We start from the raw sequence: 18,340 nt of genomic DNA, 5'->3' as shown, positions 1-18,340 counted from the left end.
GGGGCTGTGGATTTTCCCCCCACGTCGCCGCAGCATCACCCGTGGACTTATGCGGGAGCCCCCCGCACTTACCCGAGAGAGTCTCTATAGCCTTCACGGCCGAGTTCTGGTCGGGGAGGTCCACGAAAGCATAGCCGGATTTCAGCAGGACCTGCTCGGCCACTGGTAGCTTCCTCTCCCCGAAGAGCTGCTGCAAGTCCTCGACAGTGACCGAAGGACTTAAATTCCCAACATATAGTTTGTTCATGATCTGAGAGGAGAGGTTGGAGGTGGCGGTGGAGGTGGAGGTGCTGCTGGTGGTGGTGGTGGTGGTGGTGGTGGAGAAGAAGAGAAGCAAAAAAAAAAAAAAAAAAAAAAAAATCTCCAAGGGTTATCAGATCCTCAAGTGTTGTGTGAGAGAAGCGATTTTTTTTTTTGATAAGTAGAAAAAAAAAATGCAAAATAGGAAAAAAAAAATCGTAACGTAGGGGGGAAAAATAAAACACACACACACGCACACACTCTCTCACACACACTGCACTCACCCCCCCCTAGAAAACACTAAGCTATAGAGAGGCAGCCCCCCAGCACCAACTCTGGCCCTGGTCAAACTCTTTTCACAGGGACTCGGGGAGGAAAAAAAGTGTCGTTACGACACTACTCCGGAGCCAACAAGCACCGCCTCTAAATACAATTTCCCTTCAAATCAGAAGAAAAAAAAAAACACGCACACACACACACATGTTTGGAGGTTAAAAAAACGTGCAGAGAATCCTCCGGGATTCGACACACACATATAAATATAAGGTACCGAGGAGTGACATGGTGAGGGATGGGCTTCGGAGGAGGAAGATGATTTCATCTCATCAAATCACAACAAGGGCCGCGGTTCGGGTCACCCGGCCGGGCTGGAGGAGGAGGAGGAGGACGGTGGAGGTGGAGGTCAGTGTGCGGACGGTGTCACCGACTCGTCCCCTTTTTTTTTGGATATTTATGAGTGATATACGGATTGGAGCTGTTATAAATAAGACATTGTGTTTTTTTATTTTTAAAGAGAATTGCAAAGGAAGGAGAAGCTTTTTTTTTTTTTTTTTTTTTGGAAGGGAATCCTTGCACATTCTGTATTGTATTTTTTTTTTTTTTTTTTTTAGGGGGGGTGCATTTCCCTACCCCCATCCTTCACGCCGGTTCACTTCTCTTTTCCAACCGTGTGCAGCAGCACTTTCACTTTCTATTCTCACCTACAGATCGGACGGTGACACGTACATCTGCTTTATTTGCCCCGGCCTTCGCCTTCTATCGGTCAGATACCCCCCCCCCCCCCCCCCCCCACTCCCACCCTCCACCCCGCTGCAGGATCACCCAGCACAGCGTGTCTGCGTGGGACTCGCCGTGGCGAGGCGTGCTCCGCGCCCAGGCTGCGGCGCTCACACGCATGGATGTATCGTCTTCCTGAACCTCCAGCAGTTACCAAGGGGAGGAGCCTCTGGCTACACTTGAGTGTTTTCTACATGTGACTTGCTGCCACCCTTGGAACATTACTGCCACCCTACTGTAGAGGAGAGACTCTTCTCCTTGTTTACATCAGCGTGAACAGAGGAATGTCCAAGCTGTGGCCTATTTACCAAACACTTTCTTTCCTAATGACATGCTGATACAGTTTTCGCTGGCCTTCATCGCCAGTAATTTCACATCGCACCCCCGGCCGTTGGAGATGCGGATCCAACCGCACCTTACGAGCGTTTCTAAATTCTTGCAATCGACATTGCATTCCGACACAGCCGTCTCCGCTCGGTGTTTTGTCCGTTTGGAAGTGGATAAGCACAAGGGCAAAACGCCACGACAGACTCTCGGGTGTGTTTACATCCTTTTCTGTTACATGTTGTGTCTGATTTTGGTCAACGTCCTGACAAATCATGCAAACAAACAAAACAAGCAAAACCAAAAACAAAGTGATTTCCTCCAAGAAGAGCAGAGTTAGGAGGTAGATGGCAAGTGACATCTGGGGAACACTGAGAGAACTGCTGACCAAAACAAAACGCATGCACGCACACACACACACACACACACACACACACACACACAGTCATAACAGCCGGGGTAAGAGAAATAAATGCGTCATTTCTAAGATGTGGTCAGCTGTGTGGTCGCTGTCTTTTCATTGGCCTGATGTTAGCAATGTGAAAATGGCCTGCTGTGAATGTCACATGCACTATCGCTCAGTACGTGGACATGATCCCCTCTTTTTGATCTCTTTTATTTTCATCCAATTAATTTTTCGAGACCAGGACATTAACGCATTCATCAATAAAATGTTTCGAAAATGTAAAAAACCATTGATGAGGATTTTCCCGCTGCTGAAGACAGTATCCGTGAACGCCCAAAAAATTCATATTATTGTTTTCACTGTTAGCAGAACCAAAGCTGAAGATACTTTTGTAAAATGAGACTCCAACGTGTGACCCGCCATTCACAAATATAGGAAGCCATCATTTTCATCCATAAAGGTAGCATCTGCCATGTAAAGAAAAAAAGAAAAGATTACACAAAGTGAAACACACAAAGCGTGCTGGATGGAGATAAAACTGTCAAAGGTTCAGGGAATATTGTTTAAAATAATGATAAATGAGCAAACAATCAAAAGCCTCACAATGCGTTTGAATGTCACTAGCAACCTACAGGCTGTCATGGCCAATACTTTTCTTCTTTGCTAACACCATGCTATGTTTTGATTTCAATATTAGCTTAGAAAAACACATCACCGTTGTCTTTTTGCCATATGCAGTACATGTAAATATACCTGGCAAATGCTGTTATAAACTGTTATAAAAAACATATTCCTGAAGTGGAAATAAGAATTTGTCTAACAGGAAGTCGAACATATGACTGCTGATCCGGCTATAGTTACACTTCTGGTTGGTTTAACCAGTACATGAAAGAGTCTCTAAATATTACAAACACTCTAAAAATTCATTTCCAATCCCTGCCTTCACATTGAGACCAATGGTAAAACGGATGTTGCAAACCCAAATAAATCCAATCTCCATGTCTGGATACCAATTAAGATACGGGAGAATGCCTGCCTCCCCCCCTTCCCCCTGGGGGTGCACAGATCCATGGCAGAATCAGCCTATTTTTGAAGCTTTAGACTGAATGTATCAGTAAACACTGATAACCAACAAGATATCCGTTAAGTCACGGGATCTGTGCCTTCGTAGAAGTATAGGAAAGCCCTGGACGCCAGAGCAAGCTGAGACTCGATGTGTCCGTTAGAGGTAGATGTTGGGCTAAAGTGGTCGGGCTGCACCACATGGAGGGTTTCGACAGTGTACTTAGTGAGATTAACTTCATTTGCTGAATTTACTCAAGGATTAGTTACCCTAATCAATCTCCTCCTGCAGTACAAAGCTTGTCAACCAACATCAACTTTTTAACACATCGTGTGATAGGGAGAAGAATTTAAATCAGAGGGTTCTCTCCCCTGTTGTCGAGAGAAATGCCATCAAATTTCAGAGAATTATTATTTGAATTGACAAAAAAAAAAAAAAAATAGTGAGAGAGGTGGAGCTTCAGCAGTCTGAAGGCAGGGGAGGAAATAGCTACTTCTGGAATATATCCCCTTTGAAAATCAGATAAGCCTGGTCTTTACAGATGGATGTAGTCATTAAAATTCAGCCTTGAATATTTAGATAAATGATGTTAAAATTCATGTTAACCCATTATTAAGAAATCTAATTTGGTGGAGGGCAATGTGGAAAAATGAGCAAGATGACCGTCTCCATTTCTGATTAGGTACGGAGAATGATGTGACAGACACACGACACAAGATACAATATGTAGGCTGCTCGGCAAATAATCAGGACTAGTTTAATTCCATTCTTGGTAGGTAATTCATTTTTTTAATTATTTCTCACAATCAAGTATTTCACATGCATGTTTTTAGAGGATAGTTTATAATTTCAAATTTTCCAAGGGTGACTAAAATATTCTAATGGAATGGCAGGGACACAACATTTGACTTGTATTGATAGATTTGGCCGGTAACATTTGAAAATCTCTGAACACTCACAATACATACTAATTACAGTTATTTATCCAGGGTTTCGCCTCTTACTGAAGCCGTGCAATATGGAGGGATTTGTTCAACATTTTGATTTTGTTTGTAGGAATCAGTAAGACCACAAATTTTGACATCAGTTACCCTCTATACTAAAAACTAAAATGCTGCACGGCATACACTAGGCTCAGAGATTGAAAATTAACCAACGTAAGGACATAATTCAGTGGATCCTTGTGTGAGGCGTAACTGTCAAACCACAAGTAACAGTTTAAGAACACAAATACTCATCAGGAAGGACATGAGTCAAAGTGAAAAAAGGAAACTCCTTTTAATTTGTTCCAAAATTAATTCCACTTACTTATTTATACAAAAGAGATAGATTATTGTAACATTGATGGCAAATGTCGCCTGTTCTTTTAAAAACACTGGGGGACAGTTTGTGCTGTTTCAAATTAATCAACTGACCTCAGAATAAAGTTATACATCTTGGTCATGGACATGAGCAGACAGTGTGACAGTTACGGAAAGAGCTATAATGAAATCAAATCCTTTACCACTGAGAAACATTTCCGTGTGCTTGAGAACAGATAGGTATGTTTCCACCTGACCACTCTCTTCAATAGCGACCTGTAAAAAAGACAAAAGCAGTTGGACAAGACAAGGTCCCGTAAATATGGAAGGGTTTGGTTTAAAAAAAAAGGGCCGTTCGTTGTTGATGAAAGGGACTTACGGGGAGAGTAAGAGCGTGATCTTGATCGAGATCTATAAGCCCCTCTGTAGTATGGTGAAGGAGATCGCCCTCTGAGACAAGGCAGAGTTTACCTATTGTCATTTCTACAACACAATTTGGGAATATATTTTATGAAGTATTGCTGATAAAGTGTATCACCTGTAAGATCTGTAGTAGTCCCTATCGTCATAGCGTTCATAGCCGCCTCTGTCGTATCCACGATCGTATCCACGCTCATAATCCCGTGAATATCGCCGAGGCCCGCTCGAACTGACCCCACTACAAGACAGAAAATTCATGGATTCATGTGTCATACGGATATGGCAAATCTCCCGTTACAAATGTGTCATTTAAAACAAGTCATTCATCTACTGTGGAAAATTTGACATTGAAATTATACCAGGGTTCTGAGAAGCAAGCCTCACTGGTTCCAATGTTGAAATGGAGGATCAGCTCAAAATTTTACATCAAGCATTAATTATTACTGACTTTTTTTTCACCTCGACACGTCAAAACATTGCTGAACATGGTTCATTTTGTTAGCACCGCCACTCAATCCAAAAATTCAAAATACTTCACAGGACGCACTATGTTGGCCGCCCCATGTAGATTCCCGGGGTGGGAGTGTGAGGCCTTTTTGTGATGGAGAAGTCCACCCGAATCCGACGACCGTCTAGCTCCATGCCGTTGGCGCGCTCCTTCGCCTGACCGAGAACGAGCGTTTCAACACTTTAACCACTCAAGGTACGGTAGTTTGGCAGACAAATTGTACAGACGGATTCTCATACCTCTTCGGCATCATCTGTGTTCTCAAAGTAAACAAAAGCGAAACCCCTTGAGCGCCTGGACTGCTGGTCACACACGATGCACACATCCGCCAGAGGGCCATATTTAGAAAAGACATCCCTCAGATCCCTTTCGGTGGTGTACAAGCTTAAGCCGAACACTCCCAGGCAGCAGTTGGGATTTGGGTTGGCCTGCAATTTTGAATATGGTGAGATTTTAATTATCATTTTATTGAGTTTAATCAACCAAAACGGTGAGTCAAACTACATACAAATGAACAGTTGGATTTTTTGCAGAAAAAATAGTGAATGTGAAATTCCAAGTCTGTAGACGTTTTTTTCCCTATAAAAATGTTCCCTTAGAGCTCCAGCTGCACACCAACAAAGTTCAAACACATTAGTTCCCTCCACCATCCTTCTTCTGAATTCAGGCCAGGAACTGGATAGTAAAATTGCAAGACACAGATTTCTCAGGCTGGCTTTTGATGTTACTTTTTTAAATGCTGTTTACAGGTTTTTATAAATCAATCTATTTATTATGATTTGCTATGCTAGTTTTTGAAAATTATGTACAGATTAGGTCCTTAAAACACTCACATCCTTGAATCCAATGCATCTAAAAAGTGGAGCTACTAAGCACTTACGCGGTTGCCAATATGCCTGCGACGATTAGACATAGGTGAGCGGCTGTGGGTTCTGCGACGGCGTTCTCCACTGTAAGACCTACTGCGGGAACGATGACGATATGATCTTGAGCGAGAACGAGACTGGCTGTAGCGCCTGCACGAGCCAGAATGGTACCCATTCAGGGAGGAAAAAAAACAAAACAATGTTTTACCCACGTGTGGTTTGTTTGTGATGTTTTTGAAAGTGTTTTCCCCATTCAACTCCGCGCAGAAATGGACACTTACTCAGATTTTGACCTGGGCCTGGATTGAGATTTGGAGCGGGAATGCTGCGAGCCTTCTTTGGAGTGAGTGGATGAACAGGCTGGTGAATGGCTCGCAGACTTCCCTGAGGCGGGTCGACTGGGGCTCCTTGAAGCAGAGCGAGACTCCTGAACAGACCACACCAACACACTTCTTGTTAGCTCCAGTGCAAAGACAGTAGGAGGTATTTGCCTGCATTCAATGTATCAAGGAATTAAAAGTAATATGTGAAGATTACAAAAAGTTATGTTGATTGATAAGGAACCAGTTATTATGATTTTTAGCCATGAGTGGAATATGAACAAAGTTATACATAAATTGTAAACATGATGCATAGTGTCAGTGTTGTAAAAGACCAGGAATTTACTTAGCAGTGGCCTTATCCCGATTACTTCCTCAACTTCATTTCTGTAACTTCACATTATTCTTCTTTCTTCAATTTTCAATTTTCTTCTTACTTCCCCCAACTCATACTGCCCACACTTCTTCCCTCCTCATGATTTAGCATGCATTCACAAATTCAGCTTCACACATCTGAGCTTCATATCACTGAAAATAATGTGGACATGAGACTTCCTCCGCATTTTCTTCTTCCAACCTTAACCTTAATGAAAAAGAAAAGGGTCAAGAAAACATGACTGCAATTAAAACTGCACCCTCATACAGACTTAATGTCATAATAACATGATCCTGTGACATGCAAGTGAAAGACCAAATCACACAATTTTTGTTTTTGTTTTCAAAGTGAGAATCACAAAAATGTCATTTTCAGCTGGTCTACATCTACTTTTATGCACATCAGCCACATGCAGATCCACACTGAAGAGGGCAATATGGCATCTGCATTGGAAAACCTGAATGAAAAGAATCACATGACAAATTTCAAGACTCTCCTATAGAATTAATTAATTTGAGTCCTCACATTATCGCCTCTAGGGTCTATTAATATCTGGCTTTCTGGCAAGTGGCGTCTGGAGCATATCAGTCTATGTTGAACCACTGAACATGAAAGCGTTTCAAAGAACCCAACAATGGGGCATCCTTTTTAAAGTCAAACGACCTCAAGACTCTCCTGACACTCCTTTGCATTGACCTGCATCAGCACCATGAAGGAGACAAAACAGAAACCCTTCAATAACATGAACTGCAGCAATGGCAATAAAGTTTCATCAAAATATATATACTTCAGACAGTGACTGTCAATATATTGACTGGGATTTATAACATAAAATTTGTGTTTTTTTTTCTGAAATAATCATCATTGATAGGTTTTTTCACAAAAGGGGATACAACCACAAGATCAGTTTCAGATAATTCCACTGTGCAGTCACGAATCTAAAAGGTTTCTTTCTCCAAAAAATGGTGAGCAAATTCTGCCATATTTTTTTCTAGCAACCCGAGCTAAATTTTTATACTTATAACTCATGATTACATCTGCATGGTGGAAGAAAAACACCCTCCAAAACCTGATACTCACAGTTGGTTGTATGATAATTGTGATGATCATTTCAAAATTGGCATAATCTATATGTGAAAATCCCTTTTTGTCAGCCAAAAACAAGTGCTGTACAAGAGTGACGCTCTTTACTTATCCTATGAAATTATAAAATCTTTTTAATATAATGATTTACAAAACACTAGCACTGAGATATAACTGTGATAAAATGCAATCTGTTAGAAATATTTTAATCAAAATGAACTGAAATGTTTAAGTTTCAGTTTAATTTCTAATTGTCACACAATTACTATCCTTTACCCTTATTAGCTGATGTGATTTAAACGTGATATATACTGATACTGCGAATTATTTACTATATTTGATGACATTCATTTTTATTATCTCACTGTGCAGGCCCTAATCATTTCCAAGAGGGAAAATACCCTTAATAAAAGGCATTTGGACTGGAAACAATAACCGTACACATTCCGGATACAGCTGGCGCTCTTTATAAAATGTCCGATGTCCAAATGTGTGTGTGCGTGAGTGTGTTTTACGTGAAATGTATCATCCGTTATAGCACATGAACGAGTGCACAGACAAATGTCAAGAATCCAACCTGTTTGCTGACCAACTATTTGTTGTTCGGTCTCGCCATTTTACAGTTAATGGATGAAAGAATGCAAATGGTTTACAGGGAGCTCTTCAGGCCGTTTGTTTTACATTGTAACACAAGAATTTGTCACACTGCCCACTACAATACATTCAGCTTTTAAACAGGAATGTTATCAATGGTACTGGAAGTTAAAGAAAATTAATATGGCACATCAAACGCACAATCAGCAATACAATACAAATTCAACTAATCCATGTATAGACATCAGGCGGTCCGCGCAAACAACACAATCTCTAACATTATTCGTTATTTTTTTGTATGTGGACTTGCTGAGTCAAGTCAAACAGTAAAATAATCATAATCGTACAGGGCTATGTTTGCTTATTGTCTTTCATAGCAAACCTAATAAAAATAACTGCCGACTGTATTTTACTTTCGTAGTTGCTTCGTTAGGTTCAAGATGCGAGCTAACATTAGCGTGCTAGCATGAAACGGTTAGCTAGCGAATTTAATGGCATAATGGCAACATTAATAAATCCTTCAAATCCAATATAATGTTAATAGAATAGCGACGTATAAGATGCGATATACGACGCTATTTCGTTTTTTACATTCAAGAGGAACGTTGAACTAGCAAGCTAGCTAACATGAGCTAGCCCGCACCAACGTTAGCCAAAACAACGTGAGCCGTGGCCACTTCGGTTGTTACCCAACGGAGTTAGTAGCGTTTTGTCTTCAACATTGCAATTAAAGGTCAAGACTAAAGAACATACCCGCTCGCTGAATTGTTTCTCGTTGTCGCTCATGTTCTGTTGGGTTGAATTTTAAGTAAAAAAAAAACAAACAAACAGATCGTAACGTTGTCTGCTAGCCAGCGAACGGCTACAAACTACTCTGCGCGCGCGCGCTTGTGTGTGTGTCTGTTTGCGTGCGTCCGTGCGGATGCGCGCTCGAGCCGTCTGCCGGAAACCAAAACAAACATTTCTGAGTGTAAATCTAACGAAGTCGTTTATTTAAATAAATCTAAATGTAGTTTGACAGACGGGGAATAATACTAATATATGAAAACATACATTCAACAGGCCACGGTTTTGCTTATGTTCAAAATACGACCTCGAAAAAAATGACAAAGACACACCTCCCTGAACTGGAGTATAAATACACAACATATTTATTAAATACATTAAACTATAGTTTCTGAACGAATTGTTTGTTCGTGATACTAACACTTCCTTTTAATGACGAACAACTGCTTAAAATCGCAAGTAATTCCATTAGAGAAAATAAAATCACCTGAAAAACAATGAGAAAATTAGTTTGCAGGGAGAACAATCTGAAAAATAAAGAAATCCACAGTTTGGCCCATGTGGAGCCACACTATATGTCGAGCTCATGTTTTCAAGCCCCAATCAGTTTATGTGGGATTCATCTGTATTCCTTGGGATTCTACAAAAAAAATGGGTTTTAATGTACCTCGACAATTACAGAAATGTATTTTCTTATTTGATTTCTATTGCAGCAATTGTCTTTTCACTGCCCCCTCACATATAGTAAAATTTCAAAATTGAAAAAACTCACCTCTAATTGAAATTCATCTCAGCTGCGATCGGTGCGATCAATTTTCATTATACGTCTAGTAGTGGCATCTTTTTAATTCGAAATCCAACCTTTGGGGTAAAATGCAGCTCAAAGGCCACATAGATTTAATCCAGCTTTATGTGACTGGACACTCCAAAATGTTACAGCCAGATTGCCTTTTCAGGATGTAAAATAAATAGAGGAAACACACCTTTAAATGAAGGTGAAATTGTATGTCTATTTGTGGAATTTGCTGCAAGTTAATCATTCATCATCAAAAATAGCTGAAAACAATTAACAGAATCATCCAGTGCTGGACCGTTGCTGTCACTGGGTTGAATAATTACAAAATGTCAATATGTGTGTATTTTTATTGGCTTAATTGTTGGTCTACTGGAGCATCCGGTGATATCATGGGAAAACATTAAAATGAAGGCCTCAAAATACTTTTTGCATTCTATTATTGAAATCTTTATATCAATGCAGCCGCATTCCGTATAAATATATGTTTCACGTTACAAACTGGATTTACATGGATGAAGAGGAGAGTTCACTGAATCCTTCGCTTATCGCACCCTTCGTAGAATCTGTTACCTCTGGTGAGTGTTTCAGTTTTGTCGCAGCCATAATGAAATTATAGCCAAAGAAACCAATTTTCTCGAATCCATGTTTAAGTGTAATTACTATCTGATTTTGAAAATAATGTATTCAAAAAATTATAATGCGCATCTTTTTAATATCTTCTTGTGTTGATAACGGTTATAGAGGTCCAGAATCGCACCATCATCAGTCACATTCACTCTCACAGGATATATTCCTGCTAAAGAAGTGGCATGGAACCAAAAGTTGAAAAAATCTATGAAAGTAAAAATCATCACAATCTAAGCGGACCTTGATGAAACAAGTAAAACACAGAATAACACTTTGTGTTTTTTGTGATAGTTTTTTATTCAAAAAGAGCAAATGCTGATGCAGAAAAAATAAACAATTCAGAATTAGAAAGTAGGCCTGTAAATGGGAGCAACAGTTCTGAAAGGCTCATACCTCTGCAATTTTACTAACATAATTAAATACATTCTCAAATCAGCACTTGCGCTTCAATATGATTGTATGGTAGACTCATTTGTATTCAAAACATTTTAATTCTAGATTGATTATCTTTGTGTGAAATTCTCGGAGTGTGGTCATTTGGGCAACAGGCACAATGCTTTTAGACGATCAGTAAATTTTCAAACAGGAGAGAAAATCACACCGATTTCTCTTTTTTTTTTTTTACTCAGCACCTGTAGGGAGAGTAGAAAGAAAATAAGGTCTCAGTCTCTGTGAATTAAAAAAAAACACAAAAGAATTTTGTCTTCATATATCAGTTCACCCACCACAGTTATATAGGATATTTATTTTATGAAGATCTAAAGCACTGGGTCCATCTCGCTGGCCAATGGGAACATAAGGATCCGGTTTAGGAATTATTGTTGGTCCACCATCTTGGGAGAAGGCATACCTGAAGCCGAAATACACAATGCATTCATTCATCTCCTGCAGAACAGCATTTACACTGCATATGTCACACACGTCACACAACCATCAACCAGCTCACCTTCCATAATGCATGACAGAGTTGTAGTCATATTGGCTGTTCAGATTGTTTGTCAACTGTCTCCTGAAGTTGTGTACATGGTCTGCAAGCGCAAAATTCATGCTAACATTAAGGTATTAAATTGAAGTTTTGAAAAAGAGACAAATATCTTTTTGTCAGTAAATGATAATAAGGATCATTCATCCTTACCTGACATGATGTTTTTCCATACAACTGTGACATAGCGGTCCCTGTCTGAGCGTGACTGTTCGTGCACAAAGCCAAGGGCATGCATGAACTCATGGGCAGCCACCCCGGACCACATGCACCCAGGGGTCTGCAGGGACAGGGTCTGGCTTCCTCCAGTCTGCCCAAGGAAGGACCAGCACCTGAAGGCCCCAGTGACACGTGGGCATTATTTTACGAATGTTGAAACCCATCAAAAAAGTCCCTGAGAAGCTGAATTCTACTGCGTACATTGCTCAGCTCTCCCCGTATAAATATCTGTGTTATCTGATGCTCTCATTTGTGAGGTTTTTTATTTCCCTCTTCAGGCTTTTTCTTCGAAATTTAATGTTAATCTTAATAGTTTTCAAGGGTATTCCTTCTTACTCAGACAGCATCACCAACGTTACCTTTAAGAATATCTCTCTCTCTCTCTCCCTCTCTCTCTCTCTATATATATATATATATACATATATATATATATATATATATTTTTTTTTTTTTTTTTCCTTTGGAATATTCTTTCATAGAAATGTCATCATTTGGGCCACCCATTAGTTTGGATCCCTTTGACACCCACCTGACGGAATGTATGGATAATGCGGCCCAGTGCTTACCCATATCTGGGCTGCACATCGAGGAAGTTGCCTTCGTGTGTGCGTGGAACAAATCTAATGCACGTTCCCAAGGAAATATCTTGCATTCCAGTTTCTATGGTGATCCTGTCCATGTCATCTGTTGAATAAAGCAAGTGAAAAGGGTGATTTGACTAAACAAAGATACATCTCGTGTGTGGTTGTATTTTTGTAGCTGCAAATCTGTATCTTCCTACCGTATAATGGAGAAATGATGTAGGGAACGTAAACAAACCCATCAACTGATTTTGGCCACAGACAGGTATTTCCGGGGCATGTTATGGCACTCCTCACAGATGATTCAGCGATGTCACCGTCTCTGAACGACAGTCCTTGAGGTGTTCGCAATCCTAAAGAGATTTTATTTTTCCTCATGTCATACATTCATTTATTGTCTATACAGGTTAATATCAGATTTGACAAGTGTTGGTCACATGGTGGAGATATGGAGGCAGTGGGCTATTATTCCGAAACAGCAGTCAATTTGGACTTTCCAACCGACTGAACTCATCACTGCAACAGGGTGATACAAGCAAATGGACGGAGATAACACGCGGGCCAGGAATAGAAATTGAGGTGTGGACCGCTACACCACCGTGTAGGACCATTTAATTTTAGTTCCCACCAGTGATTTCAAGCAAGAACTGTTTTGCACAATTTACATCTTACTTACTGCTGTTAATTTCCAGGATTTGGTCCATTGCATTCATTTCATCACGATCTGTAATTTCATCTGAATGCAAATCAAAAGGAGAAAAATGTGTGATGTTGCAGTCATCCTCTAGTCCCCAGCATCAGGCAGTGCAGGAATATGTAATGAATGGAGCCTACCTGAGTATTTCCTTTTCAACCTTACTTTCCCTTCATGCGGAAAAGTAGAGCTCTGTGATAGAAAATGTGCATTGTTGTATCTTTTTGGGTGTGAAGCGTGACAAGAATCCAGCTGCAGGACTCTCACAAGCATTTCAATACGAGAAATATGTCACATCACTGATCTGATAATTAAATACAATGCGAGTATTGATAAACAAAATTGTTGACTTTTTGATGTTTTCCTTGATTTTTCTTGGATAATTCTTTGAAGCTGAGATCATTTTTTGCTTATGTTTCAAGCCGATTCCAGCTATTTAGTGATATTGTCGGAAACTCCTAATTGAGCTCCGGTAAATCATCTGATAAAAAGGATTGCTTATTTTTCTGTGAATCCTTGCCATATCTCAGGTCATTTTATTTTTAAGATGAAAAGGACCCAATCCTTTCAAGGCATTTTCCAGTGGTTTCGTACGAAATCAAATGCAGCTTATGAGAAAAAAACACAGATCATCGTCGAATTTAAAAAGTCCATTCGAGGAATGCAGCTTTTAGTCTTCAATAAATATCTTGTAAAACATTACAATTAGACGATGCATGCTAGATATCAAAATATTGTTCTGACCTTGAAAACAGCACCGACCGTTAGAGGTAGAGAGTGTGCACAAGTCAGCAACCCAAACACAAGACCCAACAGGATCATGACAGGATGCATGGCTGTGTTTCAGACTGCTGTCCTCTGGTCATCCGATCCAGGAGTCTCAAGTCTCCATCCTGTCTATATACTATCTCCTCCTCCGCTCTGTACTGATTGGACACGTTCTTTGATAAAGACCCCTCATCATCCGATGTAGGTGATTAACTGGAGTCCACTGCTGATCCATAACAGGTGGTCCTGATGCTGACCTTGGCTCCTGCCCTGTACTTATCGCTTGCAAGAATCAGCACTTTCAGAGAGCATGCACTTAAAGGTGTTTTGCCGCTGGAGCTGCTGGAAAGCGGCAGCTGCTCTCGGGACAATAACCGTCCATCCTGACAAACTGACAATTTGTGCTCGACGGAAAGGGCAACCGGTGATTTGTGATAAACCCTCATCTGATCACCGGGTTGACAACGATCATTTTGTCACACGGATAAATATATAAAAACAAAACTCTTATCCCTCTCCAAACAATATTTCCACCTTATTTTAATCTTTCGCTGTTAAACGTGTGATGACTTGAGAGTCAAATGTTCGAAGAGTTGAAAGCTCGTCACATTTGCAACCACAGCGAAAATAGTAAAATAAAATCCGTGTCGGCAATGTGTAATTTTATCCTTATAATCGATGCAGTCATGTTTCGTTAGTCCCTCGCCACATTAGCCATGTCTACGGTCAATATATAATCGATTTCATCATGGTGTGTGCATTCAGCCACACAGGATTACATTTTCTTCTGGTTCAGGTCTCGTCTCACTGACGTATCGAGAGACGAGTGCACTTAAATATCTTGCTGAGAGCATACACATTTCTCTGGAAACACATCACACAAAGGAGATGACGGTAGACGTCCTGAATCGAGCTTTATTAAAATCATTTCAATGATCTTACAATATGTTATTTTTAGCTCCCTCCTGTTTCATCCCAGTTTAGTTCAGTCAGTATTCCTCCTCATCACCTGGGGAGACACACAAGGGAGTGTTATTTGCTTCTTCAAGATTGTAATTAGCAATCTAATATAGTAAATTACAGTTGTCAGCACAACAAAAGCAACAGCTGCGCGGGCCTCTTAAATAATTACTGCATGGTATTTTGGGCCGTTACCCACCACATTTATAAAGTCTGTTGATTTTCAACTTGTCAATGTGACTGAGAGTTGATGTTTGGCCCAGCTTCATGTCTTTGCCGTTTTTCGGGATGATGGTTGGCTCCCCGTCCTGAGAGTAGGCGTACCTGAACGTATCAATAACTTATGATGTAATTAATTCACTTACAACATGTAAACACATCGAGTAAATTAGAGCCAGGTAAGACTTACATCCCATAGTGCATGATTGAGCCATAGTCATATGGCAGGTCCATAGTGTCAGTCTTAAATTTCTCAAAGTTCCTCAAACGATCTTTTCCGAAAAGAGAAACATATTCAAACATATGTTACTGATTGTTTTTATTTTGATATCAATAAAGCACGCATTTGGGAAAAGTGCTGTACAAATGCAGTGTGTGGAGAGCTCACTCCAAAACGTCTCTCCCAGAACGCCCCCCGCTCTATTGACATTACCTCTCCAAATGTTTGGCCACATGATGGTAATATAGTCGTCCCGGTCTAAACGGGACTGCTCGTGCACAAATCCCAAAGCGTGCATGAATTCATGGGACACCACTCCAGCTCTGAAGCAGTTTGGACTCTGCAGGGATATGGTTTGTCTCCCGCCACGAGCTCCAAGGTAAGACCAACACCTGGATTAAGACACACACACTATGAGGTTATCTGGAAAAACACTAAGTCGATAGCAAAATACTAATTTTCTCATGCTCGAGTATACTGCAGCTGAAACTATTCATCTTTTGCATGAAAAAGGAATTTCTCCCCAAACCCCACAGAGAATATCAAGCAGTGTCACTTTGATTTTTATTACGGATGGTTGTCATGCACAGTTTGAGCCGAAATACAGCTTTCTGACAGACCCAAACATGTGTGAAAGATGTGGGCACCTAAAGGCTATTTCTGAGACTATTTTAATGGGCATTCAATCAATAATCAAAAGAAAAAAAAAACAAACAAGTTTGATTTATTTAAGAAGATTTGTAAATCCACACAACAGAATATAAAACAAAAACATGAATATCAACGTTATCTACTTAGTTTAACATGAACAAAACAATTACTGAATCATTTCACATTTTTCTCTCGTATAGCTGGTGTTACCATGAATGGAAAATTAGTTAGCTGTTTTCCAGGTTGTCCTGGAAGCATGGGAATACATTTAGCATTGAACAACCCCTCCTCCCCTAATAAAACAAAATCAAATTCCAAGCAACAACTCTCACCCAGACTTGGGCTGGATGTCAAGGTAGTCTCTCTGGTGCGTCTGGGGAACAAACCGCACACAGGTTCCTTTCTCTATGTTCTCCATCCCTTTCTTAATCAGCCTTTCCTCCATCTCGGCTGTGTTTTTAACAGAACGGACGGGGAACACAGACTATAAATCACTGAAAACATAATGATCTATCTCAGAGACTATTACATTCTGAAATATCTCATCCCTGTTCATGTTTAACTCATGTGAGAACTCACAGTATTCAGGTGAGAGCCTGTAAGCGATGTAAACGTGTCCGTCCACAGACTTGGACCAAAGGCAGCTCCGAGCAAAACAAACCTTGGAGCGCCTTCCAGAGGAAACGGCAATGTCTCCCTCCCTGAGACTCGTAGTACCATCTATAATTCTTGAGGCTAAAATAGAACTCGCTTTAAATAAAACGTACACGGACCAAATGGATGCTAAAAGGAAAGCAACATCTGCCACGTACCTTGGAATTCATTGGTTTTAATGATTTCATCCATCGCTGTCCCGTCGCTATGTTCTTCCCCCTCTTCAAACAAATGGGGCTAAGTTAGAATTCAATCATGTGCTATTTGAAAAGTGAGGCCATTGTTTTTTTTTCTTTTTTTTACCTTTATAGCCTCTGGGGCCCCAATTTGGCATGTATAAAAATTTCTGTAAAGAAAATAAAAACAGAGGCATTTATGGGTCGTTTTGTTTTGTTCAAAAAGCAGCCGCGTCCTCCTCTCATCCATATTTACCTGAGCATGCAGGACCGAGAAGCACATGGAAAGCGTGCATATGAAGTTAATGAGCTTCATTCTTGCCAGTCGGATGTATCTTCACTTCTTTGCTGTTGCCATTTTTCCCTTAACGCACACCCGACTTTATACATGCCCTCCATCTCTGACCTGAGATCATGTCAAGTCAATTGCAGGGTTGCTGTTATGCGTCTGAGTGCGCGTAATCCCCCGAATTAGCTCGACTCTTCCATAAACACTATCTCCCACAATAAGATAATATGACGTTTTGCAGTGTATAATAATAGCCCAAGTCCCAACAACAGGCTCTGAATGAAACAGTCTAATGTTTGTCTGTTAAAGGCTTTCAAGGTTTGACCCGAACCAGTCTACGGTAGCCAGCGCACTCTTCTTCGATGCAGTGTGCTGGCTGGGCGGTACAAGGACTGGTAAGGTCAACAGGCTCAACAAGATAGCCAGGAAAGCCTGTTCGGCAGTGAGACTGAACCTGGACCATCTGCAATCGGCGGCAGCGGGGAGGGTGAAGGACAAACCGGGAGCTTTCCTGGACAATCCTTTCCGTCCCCTGCATTACAAGCCGTGGCTGATGTGCCTTCGCCCGACGGTTCATCCCACCCCGGTGCAGAGCCCAATGCTTCAGACGCTCCTTTGTGCCCACGGCAAGCAGTCTGGACGGCACACAACTCCGTCCCAGCCCGCAAACATCATGCCTGTTTTTTTTTTATTTGTTCATCGCGATTGTCACTATATTTTTATTGTCGTTTTGTTCTGGTGCTGTATATTTCCCCCTTACTGTTCCTTTATGCTGTCCATTATTATCCCTAATGTTGTTGTTGTTGTTGTTGTTGTTGTTGCTGCTGCTGCCGCCTATTTATTTGTGGATGTCACTCTGTCTATATTTGTTTTAATTTTTTGACATTATAACTGTTATGCTGCTGTGACAAAGTAATTTTCTCCTATGGGGATCAGTAAAATTGATCTTATCTTTAACCTCACTGGTGATCTTTGGATGTTGTTATTCCACTGAATTAGCATCACAACCACTAGCTGTAATTTCCTCAAATAATTATTATTGCAATACCAAACTTCAATTTAGTAGAATTACATTTTTTGGTCAATATTGAGAAGGAAAAATTGGCAATAGAACGACACCCGAACAAGGACTTGAACCGTGGAGCCTCTATCGACTGAGCT

At 40.6% G+C, this 18,340-nt stretch overlaps 4 protein-coding genes across 5 annotated transcripts in view; all 4 read right to left on the bottom strand.

Annotated features, from left to right (window-relative positions):
* Positions 1 to 598, bottom strand: part of igf2bp2a (insulin-like growth factor 2 mRNA binding protein 2a) — a 65,745-nt gene extending 65,147 nt beyond the window's left edge. Inside the window, exon 1 of the mRNA XM_086145912.1 lies at positions 73 to 598. Coding sequence (XP_086002038.1) covers positions 73 to 247 — 175 coding nt within the window. The 5' untranslated portion in view covers positions 248 to 598. The remainder of the gene's footprint in view (positions 1 to 72) is intronic.
* Positions 599 to 4,342: 3,744 nt separating this feature from the next.
* tra2b (transformer 2 beta homolog) lies at positions 4,343 to 9,468 on the bottom strand. Of its 2 annotated transcripts, XM_086145918.1 has the most exons (9): positions 9,311 to 9,463; positions 6,851 to 7,087; positions 6,466 to 6,611; positions 6,199 to 6,334; positions 5,558 to 5,746; positions 5,358 to 5,473; positions 4,929 to 5,048; positions 4,770 to 4,840; positions 4,343 to 4,666 (listed from the first exon to the last, which is right to left on the bottom strand). In XM_086145918.1, exons 4-9 carry the CDS (start codon positions 6,229 to 6,231, stop codon positions 4,656 to 4,658), a joined length of 540 nt encoding a protein of 179 aa, XP_086002044.1. In that variant the 5' UTR covers positions 6,232 to 6,334; positions 6,466 to 6,611; positions 6,851 to 7,087; positions 9,311 to 9,463; the 3' UTR covers positions 4,343 to 4,655. The 2 variants fall into 2 exon arrangements, with proteins under 2 accessions (XP_086002044.1, XP_086002042.1); XM_086145916.1 differs by lacking the exon at positions 6,851 to 7,087 and having other exon boundaries at positions 9,311 to 9,468.
* Positions 9,469 to 11,287: 1,819 nt separating this feature from the next.
* hce2l1 (high choriolytic enzyme 2-like 1) lies at positions 11,288 to 14,076 on the bottom strand. Its single transcript, XM_086144576.1, has 9 exons — positions 13,987 to 14,076; positions 13,383 to 13,434; positions 13,225 to 13,284; positions 12,749 to 12,901; positions 12,534 to 12,651; positions 11,902 to 12,080; positions 11,713 to 11,794; positions 11,492 to 11,616; positions 11,288 to 11,398 (listed from the first exon to the last, which is right to left on the bottom strand). The coding sequence occupies exons 1-9, from the start codon at positions 14,074 to 14,076 to the stop codon at positions 11,388 to 11,390; spliced, it is 870 nt and encodes a 289-aa protein (XP_086000702.1). The 3' UTR covers positions 11,288 to 11,387.
* Positions 14,077 to 14,905: 829 nt separating this feature from the next.
* hce2l2 (high choriolytic enzyme 2-like 2) lies at positions 14,906 to 17,691 on the bottom strand. The gene is made up of 9 exons (XM_086145909.1): positions 17,147 to 17,691; positions 17,018 to 17,060; positions 16,873 to 16,935; positions 16,640 to 16,795; positions 16,393 to 16,510; positions 15,623 to 15,801; positions 15,380 to 15,461; positions 15,170 to 15,294; positions 14,906 to 15,019 (listed from the first exon to the last, which is right to left on the bottom strand). Exons 1-9 carry the CDS (start codon positions 17,204 to 17,206, stop codon positions 15,000 to 15,002), a joined length of 846 nt encoding a protein of 281 aa, XP_086002035.1. The 5' UTR covers positions 17,207 to 17,691; the 3' UTR covers positions 14,906 to 14,999.
* Positions 17,692 to 18,340: the final 649 nt, after the last annotated feature.

Source organism: Fistularia commersonii, chromosome 4, assembly GCF_037954325.1.
Source record: "Fistularia commersonii isolate RoL2024-O1a breed Wild chromosome 4, RoL_Fcom_v1.0, whole genome shotgun sequence".
In the NCBI taxonomy this organism is placed as follows: Eukaryota; Metazoa; Chordata; class Actinopteri; order Syngnathiformes; family Fistulariidae; genus Fistularia; species Fistularia commersonii.
Note: the sequence above shows the minus strand (reverse complement) of the source record. Positions and strands in the feature narration are given on the sequence as shown.

What these genes read in the sequence shown, in the direction of transcription:
- hce2l2 (XM_086145909.1), bottom strand. Translation starts at nt 17,206, where the DNA reads ATGAAGCTCATTAACTTCATATGCACGCTTTCCATGTGCTTCTCGGTC. An exon ending in GGGCCCCAGAGGCTATAAAG is followed by an intron (nt 16,936 to 17,017) that starts GTAAAAAAAAGA and finishes ATTTGTTTGAAG; the next exon opens with AGGGGGAAGAACATAGCGAC. An exon ending in GTGGCCAAACATTTGGAGAG is followed by an intron (nt 15,462 to 15,622) that starts GTAATGTCAATA and finishes TTTTCGGAAAAG; the next exon opens with ATCGTTTGAGGAACTTTGAG.
- hce2l1 (XM_086144576.1), bottom strand. Translation starts at nt 14,076, where the DNA reads ATGCATCCTGTCATGATCCTGTTGGGTCTTGTGTTTGGGTTGCTGACT. An exon ending in CATCATTTCTCCATTATACG is followed by an intron (nt 12,652 to 12,748) that starts GTAGGAAGATAC and finishes TTTATTCAACAG; the next exon opens with ATGACATGGACAGGATCACC. An exon ending in GATGTGCAGCCCAGATATGG is followed by an intron (nt 12,081 to 12,533) that starts GTAAGCACTGGG and finishes TGGGGCCTTCAG; the next exon opens with GTGCTGGTCCTTCCTTGGGC.
- tra2b (XM_086145916.1), bottom strand. Translation starts at nt 9,343, where the DNA reads ATGAGCGACAACGAGAAACAATTCAGCGAGCGG. An exon ending in AGAAACAATTCAGCGAGCGG is followed by an intron (nt 6,612 to 9,310) that starts GTATGTTCTTTA and finishes TGGTCTGTTCAG; the next exon opens with GAGTCTCGCTCTGCTTCAAG. An exon ending in TACATGGGGCGGCCAACATA is followed by an intron (nt 5,049 to 5,357) that starts GTGCGTCCTGTG and finishes TCTGTCTTGTAG; the next exon opens with TGGGGTCAGTTCGAGCGGGC.